The sequence below is a fragment of the Xiphias gladius genome, chromosome 21 (assembly GCF_016859285.1).
Source record: "Xiphias gladius isolate SHS-SW01 ecotype Sanya breed wild chromosome 21, ASM1685928v1, whole genome shotgun sequence".
Taxonomy (NCBI): Eukaryota; Metazoa; Chordata; class Actinopteri; order Istiophoriformes; family Xiphiidae; genus Xiphias; species Xiphias gladius.
Window position 1 is genome coordinate 18772663 of NC_053420.1, and position 26104 is coordinate 18798766.

Genomic DNA, 26104 nt, shown 5'->3' on the forward strand with positions numbered 1-26104 from the left:
ATAATACAAAGAGCCCCGTGGTTCCTTACCAATTTTACAAGTAAAAATATCAGTTTACCAATTTAACAGTTTATTCACAGGATAAATAGAGATTTGGGCAACACTTAATTATAGAGGTGCGTTATTTAATAATTTCTAGAATTTTTACTGGAAAGAACAATGTAATATGGCACAAAGTATAGGGGAAAAGGGATACAGTTCTAAGACTGGTATTTGATTCGTTTAATTAGTTGAGTTTAAAGGCAGTTGTTGATTTCCGAAGGAATAACTTTAAACCCATTTAAACCCAAGAAAAAAAATATAATCATTCATTCATTATAGGAAACTTTACCGTTACTATTTAAAAGACTAACAGAGGTTAATTCATTTTAATGAATTGACTGGAAGTGTATCATCTGAATATAATTAGTTCCAGATTTCATGGTTCTAACCACGAGACTTCCTAGGAAGTGATTAGGAAACGATGATTTGAAGTTAGCCATCAAAAACCGTACCTCAGGATCATCACTGATTGAGAGGAGCAGAAGAAATGCAAATAGTGGAACCGAGTCCACTCAGATACAAAAATAATATCTCTTTCTTCCTGAATTTTGGGGTGTGGGAAACAGTGTTGTTAGCGTCATGGTGATGTTGCAATGTTAGATGAAGTTTAGTTGTGGACTTTCATTTAATTATTGTTGCTTCCCTTCAAGCAATATATCAGTGTCATGCTCTAATATGAAGTTGGACCTGGTCAGTATATTTGTAAGGAGAAAACGCCAGTGGTGCAACAAATGTTAGGGTCTTGCCATTATATATTTTAGTGAAAGATGAGGACACTCAAACATTTTTGAATTTCACAGACAAAAAGACAAAGTCAAGTTTGTTTTTTTTCTTTTTTGGTATGATATCTTCATTTCCATGACACAACAGTCTTTAGTGAGGTAGACTATAACAGGTCAAGAATTAGAAACATTGCTCCTTAAACTGGCATGTGAAATGACATGAAATAAACATTTTTCATGTACAATGTCTTCAAAATGAGGTAGAAATGTTTACAGAGAATATACAAGATACAACAAAAGTACAACTGAATTACAAAGATAACACTGAAATCCCATTTTTGATCTGTCGGACAAATTCAACTCAACTTACTTCAGTGAATCAGAGTAACACCAAGAAGCAGCAAACATTGTTGTCTTTTGCAGTGTGTAGGTTAATGTACGTTAATGTAGAACACATTCTTTGTGTGGTATTAAAGAGCATTCAATTGTTGTAGCTAAGCGCTTAAATACTTTTAAAATCTGGGGGTAAGAACACATTATTATATGCTTAACACCTTTTTATTCATCCGTATTTTTTCTTCAGCATAATTTTAAGAAAAATCTGTTTCACACTCAACCACATTCTGAGTAAGTTTAATTTTATGAATGTGCTTATATTTCCAAAAGAGACATTCAAATACTTTTTCGTCACACTGAATTTCAGACTAAATCTGAAGTTGCATATCAGCCTAAATCTTACTATTAAAGGGGATTCACTATCCAGGCATGCTTTTAGGCAGGAGTTCAGTTTTGTTACAGCCCCCAAACAGCTTAATTTTGCCCAAAATAATTAATAATTGTATGGCACAATTTATGAAGGGAAGAAATAGTGGAGCAGCAAAGCTACAACTTGGTAAAAAAAAAAAAAAGGTTTAGAGATGTGACTGAACATTTTTCTGACAGTGCACATCCTTTATTTATGTTTGTCACAATTAACTTCTCCCTATTTCATGGTGTCAGTTCATGTTAAAGCTAAATTCAAGCTGATTGACTGGTGACACGCTGTGAAGCAGTTTTAAAATACTGACATGGGAAACGGAAATTGGACACTTTATTAAGACATTTAATAAAAATACCTATTTTAGAGCATATACTGTAGTATGTGTATGTCTTGATATGTCAAACGTCTATCAGGAGTGCTTTGTTTTGACTTTTTGTCCACAAAAACATTTCCCCACTGCTAACTACACTAACACTTAACATGTCATTCATTTCTTCACCAAAACCTATACGAGAATTACATCTATACATGAAGAAAATATGTTTCATATATTGAAAAACATCAGCGATGTACATTATGGCATGTATTGTCCTTTTAAAAAAGATATCTGAATTACATTCAACATTTCAGGCCTTGGTACAAAAACCTCAAGTTTAATTTCCCCAGAGCTAAGTAGCAGTGTGTTTGTGTGTGTGCATGCATGTGTGTGTATGCGTATTTTCTACTGTTAGTAACAAAGGCCTTGTGAGTTCATTGTTTCCCTGAAGTGTTCAGAGTATCTTTTGCTCTTTGACAAAGCCATGGTTCCATTTTCATCGTGCTCCATAAAGCTCCTTACAAACACCCTAAGGTAATAACATACATTCTTATTTTATCATTCTGAGGTAACAATATTCTTCCTGAGTATTCAATAACATGACTATAAATCATCCTTTAAGAGAGGCAAAGGTAAAGAAAATGCAAATTTAAAAAAAGATAAATCCTAGAAGACAAGCAGGTAGAGCTTCATAAAGAATGTAATGTTGAGCATAATTGTTAGAGGCACTCACTCAGAAGCATATATCCTCTACTTCAACCTACACTCCTCCCAGTCTGGGCTGTGCATCCAAAACAGAGTGAATTTTATTATGTAGTATGCAGTATGCAGACTTAAGCATGGTTATTTTTGTTTTTAGGTTATTTTGTAGGTAGGTTTGTATCCTCATTATTTCTTGTGATATTTTGAATACTTAAGAGAAGCTATAAGCTTGAGCCAGGTATTATGATTCACAGATTCTTTCAGAAAATATACCTGTTCATTTTAGGATTAGCAGAAATCTGAATGTAAACAACAAGCTTTGACGATGATCTGCATATACTCTGTATACTGTCATTGTGTGAATGCTAAATACATTTTAAAATGAACATAAAATCTTTTTTTTATGTTTTTCATTTCCTCCCTCTATCCTTACGTCCAAACTATTTAAAGGGCGGTTTCATTTTTACTATCATGTAATCACTTGATAATCAGCTTGGTATGTATTAACTGGACAAAGACAAAAGTTGTTTAGCAGTGAAAGAGGTTGAGAGCAGGAGGCAGGGCTCCAGGATAGAGATTAGATAAAGAATGAGAGAAAAAAAAGGGTTAAGGAAACGGAAAAAAAGGTTGTATAAGGGAAAGCGATAAGCAGGGAAACATTCATTTCTCAAGGCCAAGTGAAACACCAAGCCTTGGAGTGAGCTGTGTAAAGTATCAGTGATTGTGCTGAAGTAGTATGGCAATCTCACCATTTCACTTATTGCTCTCCTTACTTTTTGGTCAGAAATGATTTTTATGGTGTGGTAGAACATATTGCAGTCAAAGGCCTTTTACATACATAATGGCCACAAATAATTACACCGACTTCTAAATCAGCAACATTGCAGTGCTGTTGCCACAGTAGCAGAAAAGAAATAAATAGGATCCTGAGAGAAACAGACACTCATACATTTAGGCTGTCTTAATGCTATATATGTAGAGAATGCCTCAGCCTCACTTACCTCAACCTTACAGGGCAAAAGGCCCCTGTGAATCTTTGGAAAAACATGAATAACAAAAATGTTGAAGATGCACAAGAAATACCAGTCATGTGCCCTCTTGTGTTTTCTAGTGAAATTACACCTTTCATTGACACATCCAGTGTCATTCGTCTAAATCTGTCTGGATTAAGAACCCTGGTTGGTTTCAAAAAGTGAGGGAGTCCTCTCAAATGCCGACTGGGGCTGTCAGCGGCCTCCAGCGGGGTCCTCAGAACGTGTGTGCGATGCAGGTATCTTCATAGACATTCTCTGCTGCTGAGGAAAGTTGTGCTCCCCTGATACACTCTCTCCCGCTAGGCCTGATGGTGGGCTGTAGTCCCCTGCTCCGCCATATGGGGGTGACATCAGGGGCTTTCCAGGTTTGTAGGCCTGTGGATCTGAGGCTGTGCCGCTCATATCGTAGCCGTTGCCGTGACCGTTGCCGTGGCCTTTGCTATGACTGTTTCCATGGCCGTTGCCATACTTTCTGTAGCGTGATCCCTCCACCTCTGCTCCCTCCTGTCCTTCCTCTGCCATCTCAAAGGCCTTGCGTTTCAGTGGCACCCCTGCCTCGGAGGTCCCTCCAAGGCTGTGAGATGCGTAGCTGTAACCCCCCCCCACCATGGTGGGCCTAGGGGCCAGAGGAGTTGGGGCGCTAATCCCAGAGGGCAGGTAGGAGGCACTGGGGTGGCTGTATCCAGAAGACAGGCTGCTTTGGGGGTAGCACCCTGGAGGGTAGTTGTAGACAGGAGTGCTGGCACTGTAGCTGGGCACTAGAGCGGGTGTGGCCTGCAAAGAGTGTAGAGTGGCAGGGGGAAGTGCTGCGCTAGGCTGAGGGCAGTATCCTGAGGACAGGTAGGTGCTGTTGTAGGCAGGAGGGTATTCCTGAGATGATGGGGCACTGCAGGAGCCAGCAGCACTGTAACTTGGCTCAGAGGCTAAGTTACTGCTCACTACTGTTACACTTCCTGTGGCTGGGATGCCCACAGAGGCAGAAGCCGCCTTGGTGCCAGTTAATGCCTCTAGTCCAGGGTAACACTCCATGCCCTGACCCAGAGCCCAGGGCTCAGATTCAGTTTTCAGGAAAGCACCAGGCTCAGAGTAGGCCCCTGCAGCAGGGCGTTCATAGGACAGCTCAAGGCCAGAGTACTTCTCAGCATAGCGTTTAAGCAGAGAAGAAGCAGTAAGGGCTGATATGTCATCGCTGGCCCAAGGGTAACCTGCAGGGGCATAGCTGCGGCGAGCAGCTGTAGCGTAGGGGTCGTGTTTTTGGCCAGACGGGGGCGAGGTGGTAGAGGTGACATCTAGGTGCTGCTCAGGCCACTGAGATAAAGGGGCGGCGTGCTCCGGAGACCAGTGCATCTTCAACAGGCCTACAATAAAACCATGCCAAAGCAGAATTAGTCAACACAACCATGAGAAGATGTATCAAAATGTTCTAAATGACGTATTTGCAGCATTTTGTCCAGAACAAAAAAAGATTGTAAACCACATTTGAGGTATTTTGCTCCCTCTTTCTTCCAAAACTCACACGCAAGCTAAAAGTCCTACTTCATGAATATCTGCCTTCGTTATCACCTTTGCAAACTGACTCTTTTCTAGAATCATGTCAGTGCTTAGCCAGTGCTCTTCTACACAGTCTCATCCAGGCAGGGGACAACTATTCTAATCTTTATATGAAGCCGCCAACATAGCCCCCAGCCTGGTCTCCACGGCGATAAGCCTCTATCAGCCTGCGTGCTGCCCTCTGCCTTTGCCTCTCACATTGGGGCCATTGTTGTCTCTCTGTGAGTCTCTTAGTTCACAAAGCCACCCCCACCGAGCGTGTGATCTAATTCGGCCAAAACCTCAGGGGTTTGCTGGGCAGGGGGAATAGAGGGTGGGGTCACTGTGTAGAAGGGGATCAGAGTAGTTTTTCACCACAGTACACCGAGACTGGACCGACACATCTAGGAAGACTATTTCAATAGTACCGATTGAGCAGTGGGAAAAAGTCTGATTTTCACATGCCATGTGTGATTACTGTATACATGTGCATTTCCACAAACAGAGTAATCCACTGCGTTAGTGGTTGTGGGCTTGTCTTTTTGAGCTGGCATTACGATGACATTCCAGGCATTGCAGAGTATTATTAAACTGTCTTGACCCCAGGCCTGGGCCAGAGGGGCTTTCCTACAACAGCACTGGACAGGGTAAGAAGCCAAGGCCTTGATTTCACCAATAGTGGTGGACAAATAATTCAGTGTATTGCCAGTGTATTGTAGGATGTGCTATTGATACACTGCCACCGATATTATGATATGTTCTCTCTATATGTTTGATCTTTCCATTACCACAGACACTTCGACTGTAGGACTGATTTCTGTGACCTAATGGATGAGGCTCTTTGCAGTTGTTGACATACTGTTTGATCTCAGTTGTGTAAAATTAAAAGTACATCATTAATGCTTTAATAAATAAAGCATGTTAATACAGTCCTTCCTTTTGAAAAATAATCTTCCCTTTGTAGGGGAATGTTTTCCACCTCAGTTGGACAGATAATATGATTTATCATTGGTGTTTGCAATCATGAGCAACATGTTGTGATTGCTTCCTGAGTTAAACTATGATTTAAAAACAAAGGTTACAACAGTTGTTTTCATTTTTGATTAATCTTATAGCAATTATTTCCTTAATCATTATGTCAATAAAATGACAGAAAATAGTGGAAAATTCCCACTAACTCTTCCCAGAACCCAAGGTGACTCAGATGTCTTGTCTTTATCCAACCAACAGTTCAAAACCCAAAGACAGTGAATTTACAATGATATAAAACAGCTAAAAACAGCTAATCCTCACGTTGGAGAAGCAGCAACCAGAGAATGGTTGGTATTAGTGCTTGAAAAATGACTTAAATGATTAATCAATGATCATAATAGTTACCATTTACTTTTCTGTGGTTTGACTAATGACTCAGCTCTATTCAAGACCCTAATCAAGATGTTGCACTTATTTGGGCAGGAAAATCAGGAACTGTGTTTGGGGTTTATTCATTATCGCACATACACACACTTGCTCACACACACGTCTGGTCTGAAACTTGTCTACATGTGGATTATGTCAGCTTGTGTCACATGTCCACTAGGACCACCAGATGGGCCTCTAAACGGTCCACATGTTGATCCCTAAATTAAATGATCCTTCAGCCCAATAATCCCACTCATCCAATCCAAGGATCGCAGCACTCTTGGCTGGAACAGGCTCCTCCCAAGTTCTGAGAAATCCCTATGCTCCAGGGAATTCTGAACCATCATGGCACCCATCCCAAGAGCAAAAAACATTACTAGCAGAGAGAATAGGCTTATATTCCAACCATAATCCATTCACCATAATACTTTACACTTTGCAAAATTAAAAATTCGATCTTACTTAACCTTGACAAGAGGGTGTTGATTGATTCTACTTCAAAGTAATACTACAGATGACGGCTGAATAACCAAATGGGTCTACTGGGCATAGACCCAGAAGCCCAAAGGGTTAGGGGGGCCCTAAACCCCAGTGTCTGCTGTGGTGCGACTGTTATTAAAATTTCTCATTACAGAGTCAAATGGGTCAGTCATTCATGTCAGTATCAGAGCCCCAAAAATGGAGGTACAAGTGGATGTATGAGGGCATCTGTGCCCAGGGGCCCAATGTCACACACTCTGTCCATAACACAGATGGACATAAGAACAATGAAAGACACAGCAGTGACCAGGAAAAAAACACTGAGGGGGTGTAAAATTATGGATTCACAACCAAATTCTGATGTTAAATTTCATCGCCTACGGCACTATATACTGCATGCAGGCAGCAAAATGATCTTGGGTAAACTGGTTGCTATGGGAACTCTCACAGGTATATTATGATGGAGTATTGACCATCACTGCCTGATGGATATCACTCAAGCAATTTCCTGATATAATGGTTAAAACACCTAACATAAGAAAAGATTTTTAAAAAATGAAAGAAATAGAGGTCTCACTGCAGGTTGCAGCTATTTTGGACTGAAATGTAAGTAGCTTTTTTTCAACCTAAAAATATGATTGGACCTACGTAATGTTTTAGTTTTGGTCTAGAGAACCTGGTGAATAAAACCATTTGGAAGCAGCGTTCACTTTCAAAAATTTGAGTTTTCCCCCTGCCCGGAATTAAGGCTCTAAAGATAAATGATGTTGTATGTGATTTGGGGCTACATGGGTAAAAATTGACTTGAGTATGTCCTGTAAGTGACCGTATTATACCCAGAAATTAACTGGGGAAATAGAATATAAATTGTACCTTTGTTAGCTCTTTTTCATTAGATCTCTAGCTGTAGGCTAAAGAGGAGTAGAGATTTTACATTTAAGAAAAGGCCAAGTTCAGCTTTATGGTGGCTACAAACTGGGCACTACTGTTGGTGAATGGAGATCTTCTTCTCTGCCATCTTAGTATATCTGAGAGTATCATTCTAAGTCCAGGAACTAAATTAGTTTCATAATCAGTTTTAAGTTAAGTTTGTTCATTAAAAAATCTTGTGATAAAAATAAATCTTGAATATCTTTATATTTTCTTAAGTTACAGTGCACTTTAGCGTGTATTCGCTTGATGTAGTGGTAGATGAGCTGTGGAAAACAATACTAAATACTGTACATCAGAATGTAAATCATCCTTTGACACCCTTAATTTAATCATTAAACCTTTTTTAAATTCCTGTTTCAATGTGGAAATTGTATCAAATGACTCTGTACTTTGAAAAGGTTGTTTTTTTTCTGCCAAACCCACTGAGATCTTTCTGCAGTTTTACAAAGCTTTCAGCTCAGTACTAAATGCATTTCATTTATTTTATCAAGCATACAAACATACTTTGTCTTTACCAGACTGTTAAACTGAACTTCCCTGCTGCCATCTGACTGGTTGCAATAGCGAAACCTAACGATTTGAACAGTAATGTGAACAGTCCATCAGTATATGAGGAATCAAAAATTTTGGCAGTATTTACACATCCAGTAAAATTTGGGCATCATACATGCATACAGCCACACAGACGAATATTCCCGGGTCATCAGGCCGATACTCACTGGTCATGCTGATGGTAGGCATGAGCCAAACGTTTGCCACTTTGTCTTTAATCTTCTCCTCGCACCCTGTCTTTGCCAGATGGTCTATAATCTATCCAAGACATATTTGAGTGCAGTAATCTGCTGCGCCTGGAATCCTCCTCAAAATTCAACAGAGGAATGTGAAAACTGAACAGGATCACTCTGAGATCAGACGATGGAAGAGTGAACTGGACGGTGTGGCTGGGTTAAGGACCAGACTGAGGAAACCAGACTAATGAAGGATTAGAGTACACAAGGCTTATGGGAGTGTCAGTGCTTGGTCACAATCTGACCGTCATGAACAAGAACTAAAGAAGCATCACTGGTGCTTCTCACTCCTTATTCTTTCAGTAAGCCTGTAACTTAGATGAAGGCTTTGTTCAAAGATGATGCAAACATTAAACAAATATTAAAAGCCTACTTGATAATTAATGTGTAATAACACAAAAATTGATGATGATTATTTAATATAAATAGACCTTACAAATATATGGCTACAAAATAAGACCATTTAAAAGGCAACAGTGACTTTTGCATCAATTATGTTAACTATTCTAATGTCAAACTTGAACCCATTTCTCTCTTTTTGAAAGAAAAAACTGTATTTTCTTATTCCAGGAAATGTGAATTTCTAGCACTGATTAAAACCTCTTACTGTTCCTTAGTGCTTCGGCATCAGACATCTGTGTTAAAGTGAGGATATTAGGGAGCAGGTTTTAGGTATTAGGGGGGATGAGTGAGGGAGCCCCAAACCCTAATCTAGCATCTCACGTTGGCTTGAGGCTTGGAAACACACCTCCATGGCTATGCTTGGCTTACCAAGAGACAAAGATGAGCACTAAGCTGGCTCGGTACTATGACAGCTTTCCTTAATCATTGTGATTATCATACTGTCGACCAGCACCAGTGCTGCCTCAGGATTTGTCCTCCAGCAGTTTGGCTAGTGGACACAGATGAATGGAAAGCTCTCGGAGAAAACCATGGAAACAGAAACATGAAAGGAGGTCAAATCTTTTAGACTAGTCAGTTTATATCAGCAGTACTGCACAAAAATATTTTATGTATGCTGTACTGTTGCTAATCTGTTCCTACCTGTGCCCATTGCAAGTTATTTATAATCCTGTGTAGGCTCTAACTGTTCAGTGTGTACAGAGCTGTTAAAATGGTGGCCCTTTCTAATGTTTGGTGCTCTTACAACATGAACTTAAAAACCCATTTCGGTCAAATGCCATTGTAATGTAGCTTAACATACATTTACAGTAGCTTCATCTAAAGAACTTTCATTGCAGTCCAGAAGAGCATGCACGTAATGTGAAGTCCCGTTTCTCACATTATCCAGTCATACACAACAACTACCCAACTCAAACATTAATTTATTATTTATTCTCCATTTGGATACCCATTTGCTTCCACTGAGGTGTTGCGTGTTTTCCCAGGGGTCAAGCTTTACTCCCTTTTATCATCCTCCTTTTCCACTGGCATTTATGATTTTGTAAATCCATGTTTGTTCACTCAGTATGAGTTCAAAATCATTTGATCCATTGGTACCCCAGGATTTTTCCAGGTATTTTCCAGCATTTTTGCGCAGAATGGTTCTATAGCTGGAAATCTAAGTAATTCTTGTAAGTTGTTAATACTACTTGAATATACATCATGACACAATGGGGGTTATGTCTAGCTTTGATGACATTGGGAGCATGTGATGGTGTGTGTGTGTGTGTGTGTGTGTGTGTGTGTGTGTGTGTGTGTGTGTGTGTGTGTGTGTGTGTTTGTGTGACTCTCTATTTGTGGTTGTATGTTTTTATGCTTGCAATGGAAAGTAATATTAAAATGGAGCACCTGCTAACCAATATACATTTAGATTCTTTCCCAAAGTATTGATACTATGTTCGCTAAAGATCACCCAGATGTATGCTGCTTGACAAGCCCAACTTGAAGTGATTGTCTATCTAAAATCTATCCTTTGAGTATCAAACATTCCTCCCGTGTTTGCCTGAAAGGCCGCTGTAAACGGTTTGTATTTTAATTGACAGGGAAACATGGGTGGTGGTTAGGATTATTTCCTGTCAGTTATGAATGTTTTTGTTAGTGACATGTTAAAGAAAAAAAAATCCTTAGCCCCATTCACTCCTATGCTCAGTGTTTTCCTTACAATCAGAATCTAGTTAAGATATCTTTACACTGCTTGCATATTGAACCATTGCACCAGTGACGATTGTGATTTGGGTAGAAGCAGTTTATCTAGAGAACACGGTGTGTTCTGCCTTTTCTTGCGAAAGCCCTCTGCAGTGGGATGTTTTTCTCATTGAAATGAATGAGAATCCTGTGTTTTGTGTTGTTTTTGATACAGTTCCAATGTCAATCTGAACATGGCCTAAGCATTTGTACCAATGCAGACAATGCAGACACTTAGTGTAGGTGATGTGACACTTTGATTTAAAAAAAGGACAGTAGTTAGTATGGTATTGTTACATTTGTATTGTATTGGTATTGTCGTGGTATTATAACTTTTACAGTTCTGGCCAGCCATTGAGGTCATGTTTACTTACTCTCACTTTCATTTCTTCACATAGACCAGTAACAATTGTGGTGAAGAGAATGTTAGCACTACAAAGGGCTTCACTAGATGAAATGGAGCCAATTTGTGTAGCAGTATTGTGAAGAACAAGATTACATAAGAAGAGGAGATGACCTGTGAGAGCGCTGGACATGTTGAGGCAAGAAGAGGGAAAGGAACCGTGAACATCCCAAGCACACCTATCCTGATCCTTAAGTTCACCATGTTACCTGCATGACCCCTCCAGTTACATAAATGTAGTTACACATTTGAAGAGGCGCATGTAAGCTACAGTTCCCTCTAAGAAACACCACAGTTACCTAGAGTGTAACTACAATGATACTTACATACCAAGGTATAAATCAGCCTTGTGTGTTGTGTACGAGTGTGATAAATCATCCCAACACAAGTAAATAAGTCTCCTGCGATCTGGCCAGAGCAAGAAATCACTGGTAAAATCAAAGCGCTGTGATAAACAACCCCCCCTTTTTCCTCTCCTGCCCACATCAAGACCTTAACATGGATGCTACATGGCCTTGGGTTCACCAAACAGCAAAATATGCAGTGTACATGTGTGTATGTGCGTGTGTCTGTGTGTATGTGCGCGCATCTGTGTGTAAAGCAGGGAGTAGGGTGCTTGTAAACAGCAGCCTGATCGATCCAATAAAGAGATGGACTGTAAGTTAAGTGTGACCCTCCCAGCTCTCTGTCCGGCCGTCAACAGCCTCCACTAAAACCAGTTTCAGTGCTTTAACCTTTCCTTCTTATAGAGTGTAATCATCAATGATATATTCAGAAAACTCTGGTATATTGTATTGCCTAACCACGTGTTTTTTTCCTTCCAGAAAACACGATTATGCTAGTCATGGATGTTCTCTTTGCGTCAGTGGAGGTAGGTTTTACTCGTGGTCCACTGCATGGTCAGTATGAGTAATTAGAGGTTAATTAGATGAAAGTACATGTGGGGGAAGGGGCTGCCTGGAATGGGATTTGGGGGTTGTGAAGCATCAGAGGTGGCTGGCTGGCTGGATGGGGAGTGGAAACAAAAATCACCCTTCTGAAAGGTCCTCTGTTAGTGCTTTTACTGCACTCACAATAAACAAAGACTTACATTTCCTGAGGACAAACAGACACACACCAAGATGGACACACGCAGGCTTTATCACTGCTATATTGTGGTTTTGGTGAAGTGTTTAGCTTCAGCTGGCAACAGGCAGCAGGACTCTTGGTCAACTATCGGATGAGTCAGGCTGCTGGAATGCCAGGAATCTAACCTGAGATCTATTTACAAAGCACATATCCTCTCCATACGCTCAACACACACTGTCCATTCTCAGACTCAAGGGAGGGAGGGAGAAAGTAGAGAGAGAAAAAGAGAAAAAGAGAGAGCGAGAGACAGAGAGAGAACATGCTTACTTACAGCGCTGATAAATGACCCTATCAGCTGTTTGCACATTACTAGGTGATTTGTGTTAGTTAGGGTTAATTCACACCACTGCTTGGGAGATCGATACCGAACACAGCAGAGAAGAAATAGGATCTGAATATACATGGAGCATGTCAGGATTAATGTTGCAATGGACAATGGACACCACACACATATCACCCAGCTATCTCTGTCCTCCTTGCTTACAGAGTAAATGAGGGTTAGATTGTTATGTAAGCAGTGACCATAGTCTAAAACGCTGAACATGAAGCCAGCATGAAGTAGGATCTGCTGAGGAGAAAACCCTCTCTCTCCCTCCTCTTTCCACTTCCCCCTTTTGCCCAGGCCTGCACAGTGCACCAGGCCACGCAGCTCTCAGCCAATCAACTACTGTACCATATCTGAATTAACTTTTACACATCCCGAGCCTTCAAGTAATTTTCAACTCCAAATCACATGACAGTTAGAGTCTGAACATGGCTTTCCCACTCAAACACACGCATCCAATTGCACAAATTTATCTACTGAGAAACAAGTTTACTAATTTTGCTCCTCCTTTTCCTCTCATTTTATGTTTCACGTTTCTTTCACTATGATTTTGCTCCAGAGTCTTCCTCTTTTGAGCCCCCCTCCTTCTCTGTGTGCTGTAGTAAAGACAGGACTGTGTGTCCGACCGTGTGTGGTCAGTTTCCCCTCCCCCACTCCTTTAGCTCACACACACACACACACACACACACACACACACACACACACACACACACACACACACACACACACACACACACGCACACATACACACACACATGTGGCAGAGGCTGGACTGGCCCCTCTTTGCTTATTGTGTCCACTCATATATCAGGCTGCAGCTGACCAGTCCCTCTTCTAGTCCTCTCCATCTGCCCTTCACTTTGCTCTTTCTCTGTCATTTTACCACCAGCATATATAACACCAAATGAGGATCTAAGGTGTGCTACAATTATCTTAACAAGCTTTCATGATTACTATGGAGGACTTGTGTGTGTGTGTGTGTGTGTGTGTGTGTGTGTGTGTGTGTGTGTGTGTGTGTGTGTGTGTGTGTGTGTGTGTGTGTGTGTGTGTGTGTGTGTGTGTGTGTAAAGGCGGAGGGCAATGTTTATGTGTCCCCCTATATGGGACTAATGAGTGGCTGTTGACACCAGGTTACTAAGGATCTGGCTTTTATTCACAGAATGGCTTCACCCTGGTAACTGGCAACTAATGTCACACACTATGATCATTATGGACAAAGCCCATAATGAGGTGTGGGTGACTGTGATTGCACATTTACTCATTTGTGTTTGTTTGTGACAAGAGATTTTTCAGTGAGACCTGATTAAAGTAGCTGTGGCTGTACAAAAAAAAAAAAAAATTAAACATAGGATTGTTTGCAGTCCAAGTTTCTGTGGGAAGAAATCTAACAGGACACTGTGAGTCTTTTTGAGGAAGGAATGTGACACAGGCACGTTATGAAAACTTCAGTCTGCTACGAAAACTCCTTCATTCTCCCTTGAAACTTCAGCAAATATTTTTTGAACCTCCGTTGTTTGTCTCTGTACCTTTGCGTTGCTCTTTGAAACACAAAATGCACATAGAAGTAAATCCCCGTTGCATTATTCCAATCAAGTGAGCGTTGTAATCCTGTTGAAGCTTGGCCTAATCAATAGCCCAGTCAATCAATATAAGCATATTTCTCAGCCTGGATAGCTACCTCTGATGATTAGCATATATACAAACTGAGCCTATCCTGTGATGTGTCAGTGAGATTTATGAGATTTAATCTGCTTTTACATATTGTGGTTGTCAACTGTGATAACACTCAGACACACAGATTGTGGCTGAGTTGTAAGATTCATACTGAAGGAGCAACCTGAAGCAGACCTGAATCATGCAAAACATATAAAGGATTATTTTTCACCTTATGTAAAGCTATAGAAACTGTATCCCCAGAATCTCACACTATAATGGTTCATTTGTTGTTATAATCAACATTTTATGTAGCCTCTATCCTTAAAGAAAATCTCTGAATACAGTCTATATACACAGGCTGCTCCACTGTACTCTTTCAATTTTTCCATGTTGTTCTAAAAGGACAGACAGTGGCACCTAAACTATAAAATATTCCCATGGAGTGGCTAGAAAAAGAGATACTGGACACTTTCTGTGAAATTCCTCCATGCAAAGCCCACAGACTCAGCTGTTAAAGCCATTAGCATATCTGCCTTCTCAACACGACTTCTCAGAACCCCCCCCCAGACCCTTGCTTCCCTCTGAACAACCACAGGAGATGAGTCCTGGACAAAAGAGGACCCAAAAGACGAAAGTGTACAGGAAAACACACTCAAGTCAAGCTGGGTCACGGTATTCACGTACAGCATGCCAAACTGGTCCATCATTGGACATGAACATACATAATCATAATCATCCAAGGACAGGCAGCATGCACACATGTGAAAATAAAATCAGTGCAGACTTACTGTATGGGGTGACAGGACTGAGCATTCTGCAGCCCTGGCCCCAGGTGAAGAGAAGAGGACCCGGTCCACTTGGTGCTAGTGAGGGCCCAGATGCATGCTCTGGGGTCTCCCTGGGCTACTGCTTCTCCTGCTGCTGCTGGTGGTGCGGCTGCTTGTTCGGCTAGTGACTGGCCTCCTGCGCGCCTCCATGGTTCATCTCACACTTCAGCACTGCTCCGACACACTGCCACCTGAAGAACGCACACATGCCAGTGTCAGAGCCAACGGTATGACTAGGTTGTATATTTTGATTGGTGTCACTCAACGGCAGATTCTAAGACATTTTAGAGAAACTGATAAATGTATAATGTACAAATAATGAAAAATGCACTCACTTTTTTTGGATTTATTACATGTTAAATTCAATATTCCCATTAAGGGAAATATTTGCAGGTAGCAACTGATATTGATTGATAATGAGTTTCTCATGCACTAAAATGATCTTGCTTTTTTCCTCTCTTGGTCTTTCCATGTGTTTATGTGTGCACACACATGCTTGCGTCTATGCGACTGATCGAGAGTGTTTGAATGCTAAATGCCCTGACAGAGAGGGGGCTTTTACCCTCTGACCACAAAACCGCACAGCCAGCGGAGACAAGTTCCTAATTCTCTGAAGCCACCCATGTTTCAACACAAACACTACAAACCACAACAGCAAAGAGAACTTTGTACTCTCTGCAGAGCAGGGAAGCTCTCCAGTCTAACATAGAACACATGAGGAAAAAAAACGAAGAATGAGTGTAGAAAAAGATGGTGTTTGTAACGGCACCCTGGGTTGACATACAGAGGACAAACTAATGAGAAAGCCATGCACATTTGTAAAGAACAGAGACTATAGCATGTACAGTGGGGTAAGCAGAAGGTAAATACATGGAAGGGGTCATATCACACAAGAAAGAGAGAACAGAGAACACTGAAAAGAACAGGAATGTGCAAGAAGCAGCAGAATCATTGTCATTACCGTTGAAAGGAGACAAAAACCATCTTTTTCAACAGGTGAGTAAATGACTACTGACCTGATCATGCCTGGATCTATTCGATGAGTGGCTCAATTTACAAAGTAATCCACTATTCCACAAAGTAAAACAGAGGGAGCCGACGGGACTGTGTGTGTGACTGGGTGAGTGAGTGTGTGTGTGAGGCTTGTACTCTCTTCTGGGACCCTATCCCTCTCTCCTACACTCCCTCGCTCGCCCTCCAGCTCCCTTCTCCCTCCCCCTCTTGCTCTCCCTTGCCTAGTGACAACAGAGCAGCACATACATCCCCTCCCCCAACCACGCCACCCCTCCCCCTCCTTCTCCCTCTCTTTTGTTAAAACTATTTCAGCAGGAAGGGAGAGAGAGGGAAAAAGTGACCTATCATGCAGTGTCAGGGAAGGGCCTGTTTTGCCCTGCTGTGTGTGCGCATGTGTGTGTGCATGAATTTCTGCATGCGTGCTCCTGCGTACATTTGTGTATGATCTCATTTGCATGTGCGTATGCATGCTTTTTATTGTAAAAACCTTCATTCTGATGAATGACCATGTGGGACACACGGTTCTGAAAAATAGTGAATTTTCTCCTTCACTGATCACATGAGAAGTTCAGTTATTGTCAGTGACTTCTATTGATCTGGTACATTGATCTTAGTATTTTGGGAGGGTGGGGTTGAAACAAGCATGTCAATATTACCTAATTCCTGTGATACCCCATCCCCCGTACACACACACACACACACACACACACACACACACACACACACACACACACACACACACACACACACCAGCTTGCACACATGCATGGGAAGCAGCAAATGACCTCCACATTGGCCTCAAACCTTTGACTAAGAAGTGGGTTAATTTCTTTACCTGTAATTTATCAATATCATTAAAATATATGTTCATGCTACTTTTATATCATTTAAAATTGTGAGGCTTATTTAACTTCTTCCCTCTAGCCCCTATTTTTTCCTCTAACCCCATTCCCTCATACATAGAAACACAGCTGTGGTTCTGCATTTAGAGTTATGGTGTGGGCGGGATAAGCTGGTCAACTCCTCATGTTACTCTGCTGTAAACACTCAAGGCCCTGCAGGACACACTCCTTTTACTATGGCTGCTCACAACACATGGGCCTGTTCCAAACACACACACACACACACACACACACACACACACACACACACACACACACACACACACACACACACACACACACACACACACACAGGCACACGTTTGACATGTGTGAGCCATGTTTCAGAAAGTGGTTGTTCACAGGACTAACTGTAAATTTCCCCTGTAATTTAATCTTATTAGACCATAATCAAACGACTATAATTACAAAGCAGAGTTATAACAAAAATGATCACCTCCCTCCTTCTTCTACCAACTGTTCAACACTGCGGAGTGGAAATAAAGCCTTTGTGAGCCACCAGTGGACTATTATATGAGAGTACTATGAGTTAAATTGTTGCCAATAATAGCAGTGGAGGTGTAGGCTTGTTACAAGAGCTTTCATCAGGTGACTCAGAGAAGTAATGGCTAGTGCAGCGCTCAGCTCTTTCTCCCTTACCTGCTTTTCTGACAGACGCTGAAAAAAAGGCGACGCTGTTATTTTGAACGCTAGGAAACAATACATCTAAACAATCCCAAATGTGCTGAGGGGGGCTGTTCTTTTCACCATAGAAAGAGTAGGCTGTTTGATACATTCTCACTGCCGTGTCGAAGCCCCCAGATGTGGTCTTTCGTTATGTCAAAAACACCTCTGCATGTAGCTGTGTGGCCCTAAGCAGGTCACTGGGACAAACAGAGGGACAAAGGGCAGAGTGTGTGTTAATGACAATCGAACAGAAAGGTGCGGCATTAAGCAGATTGGAGAACAAATTTACTGGCAGAGACAGAGAAGAGAAATTTCCTTTACAACCGAGCTACTGGAAGTGATATATAACACAGATGCACACAAGAGGGCAAATTTACACACACACACACACACACACACACACACACACACACACACACACACACACACACACACACACACACACACACACACAGGCACATGGTAACTCTAACCCTGGCTCTCTTTGGCCCTTTGGGTGGGATAGGTCACATGATAGCACCCCAGAGAAGCTCAGCTGTTTGTCACTCTAATTCTGTCTCAAGCAGCTGAGCACTGGCCCGCTGCTCCACTGAACTGTCCCAGTGAATGATAACGGTGTGTGTGTGTGTGTGTGTGTGTGTGTGTGTGTGTGTGGGTGTGTGTGTGTGTGTTTGTGTGTGTGCAACAGGGTATAGGGTTACTTTATATCTTCAAAAACTGGACTACTGTGGCAGCTACAGAGTGAAATACCTGGAATACAACTTTCATTCGCATAAGCCCAAGCATGTTCACAAATGATTTGAGGGATGAATTATGAGACAGAGTGAGCAACATAGAGAGAGAGAGAGAGAGAGAGAGGGAGAGAGAGAGAGGGCAAAACAGGAACAGGAAATCTTTGGAAAAAGCACAGGAAATGTGTGAATTGTGGGTATTGTATCCCGACGTCAGTGTCAGCGCACTACTGTGTTTGTATCTGAAGGATAATGTGGATGATTGTCCTAGTTTTTTCTTATTGTCAGGGAGTTCCAGGAAAGACAAAAAACTAACGATGAATTGATGCCCAAAACAAGCACTGTCTGTGTATCCAAAGTTTGATATAGCTTCTTCTTCTTCTTCTTAAGTTGTGCCATAGAGCTCCACTGGTGTCCAAAAACTATTAAAAACACCAAAATGAGCCATACAGTTGGACTGGGTGACATGGCCTTTTATTACAATGAACATGGCTACTGTACTTTATTTTGAATCATTCTCATAATCACCATCCTGCTGTTATAAATGCTAACTAAGACACCAAATGTGTATTAATCCACAGCTGAAAGTAGTCCCCAACAAACACTCTATTGATTACTGATTGAGAAAAACACTTGCTTACAACTACAGTGCCAAGCTGTTTTGGGGAATTACTGAAGCATTTTTTTCTTCCTAAAATGAAACTATATACTATCTGTAGATAGTATATAGAGATTTACATCTGCAGTAAGGACCAGTGGGCTTGTGGCTGAATGCCATAGACGGGTTTGGGAAGTCAGAGTACTGAGAGAAGGACTCATGCATTATTGGTTTTGGTGTTTTCATGTGTTTGTTCAAACTCATTCATGTACTGTATATCAGCACTTTTAAACACAGAAACTGGAGACAAGCTCATGCTACAGTACAAAAAGGAGTACATGCTCACTATACTATTAATATTTCTAATGTTGATGGTTCTGTTTATTTTTCATTTTAATGGTCATCTTGTCTGGAAGACATGATATTGACTCTAATCCACCTCCTTAGGACAATCAATATAAAGGAGCAGAAAAGCACATTGGTACACACACACACACACACACACACACACACACACACACACACACACACACACACACACACACAGTCACACCAGTACATGTGTATGCACTAACGCCTCATGTGTCCTTTCATTGCATCAAGTGCAGAATGCCAATTAGCCAGTCTCACAATCAGAATGCTCTATGTTTCTTCAAGGTTAAATGGTACTGCTGTGCCAGTGATTTCCAATTGCAACACTACAGTCGAGACAGTGAAGGTCCTTGAGAAGTTTTAATTGTTGAAAGTACAAAAATTATAACAATAAATTATACAGTAAACTGACTGACTGAGCACAATCACTGTGAACAGGAAAAGGTGGACAAAAGACATTGTTTTATATGTAATCTGCTTAAACAGTTGAAACACCACAAAAGGAAGCTTACTGCATGTGTGCACATACACATGTGCGCTCTCCCCCTAACAAACACACACACGATTGCACACCACACACACACAGGCAGCGTAGTGCTCTATGTTAGAGTGGCTTATTGTTCTTTGGTATAGAGGACACAATATCCAAGTCTGGTAATAGAGGTTAGATTAATTGCTGACAAATCTGTATTCAGCGGTTTCCTTTCTCTCTGCTTGACAGATTTATGACAGAGATTGATGGAGGGGAGGGACCAGCCGAGAGCCGTCTCTGTTCAGCGAGAGAAGAGGACAACAGCTCAGTGAGTCAAAGAGAAAGAGAGAAAAGAAAAGACAACACAACAAAAAAAAGAAAAGGAAAAAGACGAACAGGATTGTTTTGGTTGGATCTTACACATGACCAACAACTTTGTCTTTGAGCTTGTAGGAGGCATACACTCTCATATTTTATGCTGTTCTAACCATAATAAGTACCTCCAAAAAATATTTTTATACCACATTTTATACTACTTATACTTTATAGCTAAAACAATCTTTAAAACATATCTATAATAATAAGAAGAATGTTAGAGATGAATGATAAAATCTTACCTTCACATTAATCGCTAAGGAGCACCATGAGGAATAGGCTTTTTTCACGGCACAAATTTTGACTTGTCATAGTAGGAAAAGCACAAGTTTTACTAATAACATTAACAATGGCTTTGTTCTATACAAGTGTATAGTGTCACAGTAAGACATGACAGTGTGACAGCGACCCACCATGTACAGAACCAAGACCCTGAAACTGAAGCAGCTAAGTGGAGTTAAGCCATCATTAAATTTTATTATTTACAAATGTGCTTGTTGAAATATCTTTTGTGAAAAAACGACCTCTTAGATAAAACTGGAAAGCATGATTTAGTCAACTGCTCAATATAAAAATTGATTTAATGCTGAACAAATGTAAACCAAGAGCAGCAGCAAGATTTATACATATTGAGCTTTTACAAACTGATACCACTCTAATGTCTGTATGGTAGATATGAAGCTACAGCCAGCAGCCAGTTATCTTTTGCCAGGTGCAGTTGCCAGGAAATCAGTGGAGACTCCAGGAAGTTTCTGATCATAGCCAAAAAATAGTTGGGCATATAATTCCCTGTGAAACATTGAATTGTCCTTTTCACTCATTGGTTTCTGAACCGATTTTATAAACGAGATATAACGTATTCATTTGTGAGCTCCAGAGGTGATGGAAGGCAGATTTTGTCACCTTTGTACAGAGTGAGGCTAGCTGTTTCCCCATTTTCAGTCTTTGTGCTAAGCTTTGCTAACCAGCTGCCAGCAGTGGCTTATTATTTACCGCACGGACATGAGAGTGATATCGATCTTTCCTTCTAACTCTCAGCAAGAAAGAAAGTGACCATATTCCCCAAAAACGGCGATGTGTTTCTTTAATACAGGTATTTTCATTGTTGAAAACAGCTGTAATTAATATTGACTGCATTCCATTCAGGTGTGTCACTTCCAGGTGTTATGCGTGAGGCTCACGCTCATGGCTTAGTGGCAAACCCACATGAAACAGAGCATAAAATTAATATTATTAGTTACACCTTCGCCTTTCCTGCTGTGAAAATCTCCTACTGCGCAGGCTAATTCATATCATGTGATCTTGGAATCAGCTCAGATGGTAAAAGAATAACAATAAAAGCAAACTATTGAATTAACACATCATTAATACCCCAAATGACGGCTAATCATTTAGAATTTTGTGGCTCTCATGCAAAAAAAAAAATAATTAAAAATAAAAGGCCATTCCAGCTTCAATTGATTCTTCAGCTCTTCTTCACAAAAACCAAGACCTTCACATGAGAGCACAAAGGATTTCTTTGAATGCTTAAGTCTTAGAACAGAGGCATTAGGGCCAGGGTCCCTGCTCAGCTAATTGACCCTGTGCTGGCCATGAGCCATAATGACAGTAGACCCACATGATAACAATCAATGCGATAGACAAACAGACAAGCCGAAATTGCTCAGTGAGTAAATATGATGTATACTTTGGCTAGCTGGACAACATTCAATGCTATGTGGGGCATCCAACATAGTTTAATGGGACAGACTGATGTTGCTGATCACTGATTCAATTCATGAGGTGAAAACCATCTTAAATGTCCTATCCACCTCCCTCCTTCCACCTGATGTCACAGCCAACAGCTTGCCTGATTGGTTGACTCCACAGCCCACCAGCTGTTTGTAATCAGGAGCATTTGGGAGTGAGGATCACATGACACCCTCAAGGCACGCATGCACACATTGATGTATACATACAGAGAGTTCAGTGCATCTTTAACTTCGTACCCCTTCCCACAGGCTACTCCTTTGCAGTCAGGATCACCTCCAGATGTGCACCCTGTGTTCTCACCTCAGGATAAAAACCGGGGGAGGGGTGCGGCAAAGGAGGGAGGGGACAGTTAGTTGAATGAAAATGGAAACACAATCGACACATTCAGGTTGGGAGGACAGTAAAAGAGACATCTCATGTGGGCACTTCCCAGGTTGGGGAAAATGTTCATCTGCCTCAAAAGGATGAAGTAGTCTGTAATTTAAAAAATATTAGGAGGGCAAAGTCCTCATTGGCAGAATCTAAATGAAATGATTGTGACTCCGCTGCCTCCTAGTGGGACAATTCATTACAAACATCAACATACATAAAGCTCAGACAAGTAAACGTATGCATTTCAGTGGATTACCTCTTAGTACTGTCCAATCAAAAATTCTAACCAAACAACATGATGCAATAACTAATACAACAGTTTATTTCATCTATAATTATTTATTTTCTGATTTTTCAATAATCAAAAACTGAATTACACATACATATAAAACATGTAGAATTCTTTTGCTCAACACTAATCATTCAGTGGTTGAATAAACAAGGCATCGCTCTTGCTATGGCTCCAAGACTATAGGATTAAGGTTACTGCAGTACAGATGCTGCTCTGCCTGAAAGCTTTCTAACATCTCTGTCTCTCTCTCTCTCCTTCATTCTTTTCCTCTTCTGTCACCCTGACCTTGTCCTTGAAGCAGACAAAGGTTTTGTCTCATATTCATTAGAAGGACATAGCCTTACACAGTGCACAGTTTTCACTTTTATCTACACATAAAAATGAAGTAGGTGGGGAAGAAGGAAATTTGCAACATAGGTCCCTTGCTGTATTTTTATGTGACGACGAAATGGTAAAATTGTCCAAAATGGGACACAGTAATGATTCAAAGTTTTTTTGACAGCCCGTGTCTCATAACTGACTTTTAAAATGCCTGTTTTTGGTCAGATGTAAGGTGATCAAAGGTCATTATGACAGCACTACAGGAAATGGTTATGTCTTCTATGAGAGACACACACGTACAGCACATATTTATACTCACACACGTCGAAATTTGGGACCTCTCTTGGTCACATGCATATGCAGTAAACCTATACTGAAGGGATTTCACTCTATGTTTATCACACATTCACATATACATTAATGAGCTGAAACCCAACTTTAAGACACATAATGCTCATTAAAATTACTTTAACAACTACGAAATAAATGATTTCTTTTGTTACAGCACATCTATGGTCATTGACACTGGATTTTTAAAAGTTGTTTTTACAATTTGGTCTGGTCCATTATGGAAGCATTTTTAATTTTTTTCTCAATTTACACAGCACTATTTAGGCTACTATTTGCACTTGTGTCTCTGAATATATGTTTATATTTGTTTACATAATGAATAATATTTATACATGCCGTTCATCAGTTTAATTATGGGTCCTCAGACACATGAAGACTATTCACATTCAAAAGTCTGACAGAGTCAAAGCAGAAGGACATGGCACACTATGAAACTTTCATTCGTGTCTTGGAAGAGGTATTACTGCATGTAACATTACAGTGATAAATTACTGTACTTGTGCACTTTGCTTTAAAGTCACTTGAATAGAAATGATGGGGACTATTGGGGAAAAAGCCTTGAAAATGGTTAAAAAACAATTCACTAACTGGTATCTAATTGGTCAGTAAAACAGATTATAGATTCTAAACACAAGTAAATGACTCCATCAATTAATGCATCAAATATTTTAATTGGATCATTGTTTTAATAGATGAAATTATTCTTTCACTAAAAATTTACTTGAAAGTTTGATTCAAAGGGTTTTTGTCTAAAATGGGGAGTAATTTGGGCATTTTCAGTTTAAAGTCGTTTAGAGTGAAACTATGTAATATCTGAAAAAAGAAAAAACTAATTCTTCCTCCTATAAATGACACGTTTAATTCACTGGCATTGAAATGCACCATTAGTCTATTCAATACTCGGGTTTTTCCAGCTGCAGCCTCAATTGCTGTATAACTAACATTACTGAGTCAGTTTATTTACTTGATAACTCGTCTCTACTTTTGCTACTGTTAATACTCCTTTTTATTTTCCAGTTAAACATCAATCAATAATTGTTTTATGAGCAGTTTCAAGATTCTCTAGGTCCTCCATCAAGGATAAAAGGATGTGGCAATCGCAGTTTATTAGGCAAACTCCTGATGTCTGCCTTCAGAGCTCTTTGCTATCCTTGTAATAACAACCTGTGGTGGTATTTTATTGAGTTCATTCATCAAACCATTATATTATGTGCTGCATTACTCAGCCTTCCTCTTAGCTCACTTTGCTTATTACAGTATATACACAAAGTAAAGAGAACATGTTGGAATAAATAACTAATAAATTATTGTAAAATAATTTAATTGCTTAATAGAGCTCTTGAAAATAAAATATATAACAAAGTCTTTATCTACAGGAAGTGCAACTACAAATAAAGTTATTAGTAATTATTGAAGATCATTCTTTTACTCCATAATTTCTCTGCTTCCTTTAGCTCTCCGAGCTTTGAGATGACACTAGTGTTTGAAACTCAAAAAGGAGAGTCCTAAGTTAATCCTAAATTAATCGAAGACAACCGTCAGATATGACTCTGATAGTAAACAATGAGGGGGAGCACATCACAGTAGAATCTTGTTTTATCCAAATTGACATGTCACAGAAATCAACATAAAGAATGGAAACGACAATGTCAAAATGTTGTCTTTCGGTAATGTGTAATTGTTGAACTTTTCTTTTTGGCACATGTAATGAAAGTGTTTTTAGGTTTCAAATGTTACATTTTCCTGAACACCCGTTACTCCACCCAGGGATGGACAAACAAGGTTGCACTGGTACAAAAGGACCCTGATAAATAAAGAGTTGGGGTAAGGTCAATTTGGGTTGGATTTTGGGGGAAATTATTGCTAAAAAGAAAATCCGGTACCCCCACCCCCGAAAAAACAAACAAAATAGCTATAATTTTCCTGATACTCAAAGGCACACACTCTTGCTCTCTCATACACAAACGCACACACACACACACACACACACACACACCAGTTATCTGCTATGGTTTCCCCTGACCTGACATCATCCAAAGTGTCTTGCAATAGCATTCATAACCTTGTCTGAGGTAAATAAATAAGACACTGTAATAACACATGACAAACACTTGGTTGAACAACCTCCATCCTACACAATCAACATCTATAAAGGGAAAAGATTACACCTAAAAAAACATGTTATTGATGCCACTGCTTCAACTGAAGTGGGTCTTCTAACATTTACAGTTTTCAGTTTACACCATCACACAAAACTGACACAAAGTTTTATGCCCCCAAAGAGGATTTGTCTATGTATCACTGAACCTGCAATGCATTTTTAAAATCTACCAAATAATTGACCATATCACTATTTTTTTTAAAAAGAACACACTCATGGCACATAAAATAAAAAGAGACTCTAGTAGATTTAAGGAATGATGACTAGCAAATCTACTTAGACTAATAAAAAGAACCTGGTTTGTTTTTGAAAGAGCATTTACACTCCATTATATAGCCCAGTTAAATATAAACTCAGGAGGTGAAACCTGGGTGTTGTGTCTGTTGAAAAAGGTTGAAAAATGGGGGTAGAGAGGTTGTTGTTGTTGTTGTTGTTGTTGTTGTTGTTGTGTGTGTGTGTGTGTGTGTGTGTGTGTGTGTGTGTGTGTGTGTGTGTGTGTGTGTGTGTGTGTGTGTGTGTGTGTGTGTGTGTGTGTGTGTGTGTGTGTGTGT

The 26104-nt window shown here is 40.3% G+C and overlaps 1 protein-coding gene across 1 annotated transcript; it reads right to left on the minus strand.

Annotated features, from left to right (window-relative positions):
• Window positions 1-781: 781 nt before the first annotated feature.
• Window positions 782-16297, minus strand: si:dkey-195m11.8 (fidgetin). The gene is made up of 3 exons (XM_040158641.1): window positions 16191-16297; window positions 15136-15365; window positions 782-4934 (listed from the first exon to the last, which is right to left on the minus strand). The coding sequence occupies exons 2-3, from the start codon at window positions 15158-15160 to the stop codon at window positions 3769-3771; spliced, it is 1191 nt and encodes a 396-aa protein (XP_040014575.1). The 5' UTR covers window positions 15161-15365; window positions 16191-16297; the 3' UTR covers window positions 782-3768.
• Between the last annotated feature and the right edge of the window lie 9807 nt (window positions 16298-26104).

What these genes read in the sequence shown, in the direction of transcription:
- si:dkey-195m11.8 (XM_040158641.1), bottom strand. Translation starts at nt 15,160, where the DNA reads ATGCTCAGTCCTGTCACCCCATACA. An exon ending in CAGTCCTGTCACCCCATACA is followed by an intron (nt 4,935 to 15,135) that starts GTAAGTCTGCAC and finishes GTTTTATTGTAG; the next exon opens with GCCTGTTGAAGATGCACTGG.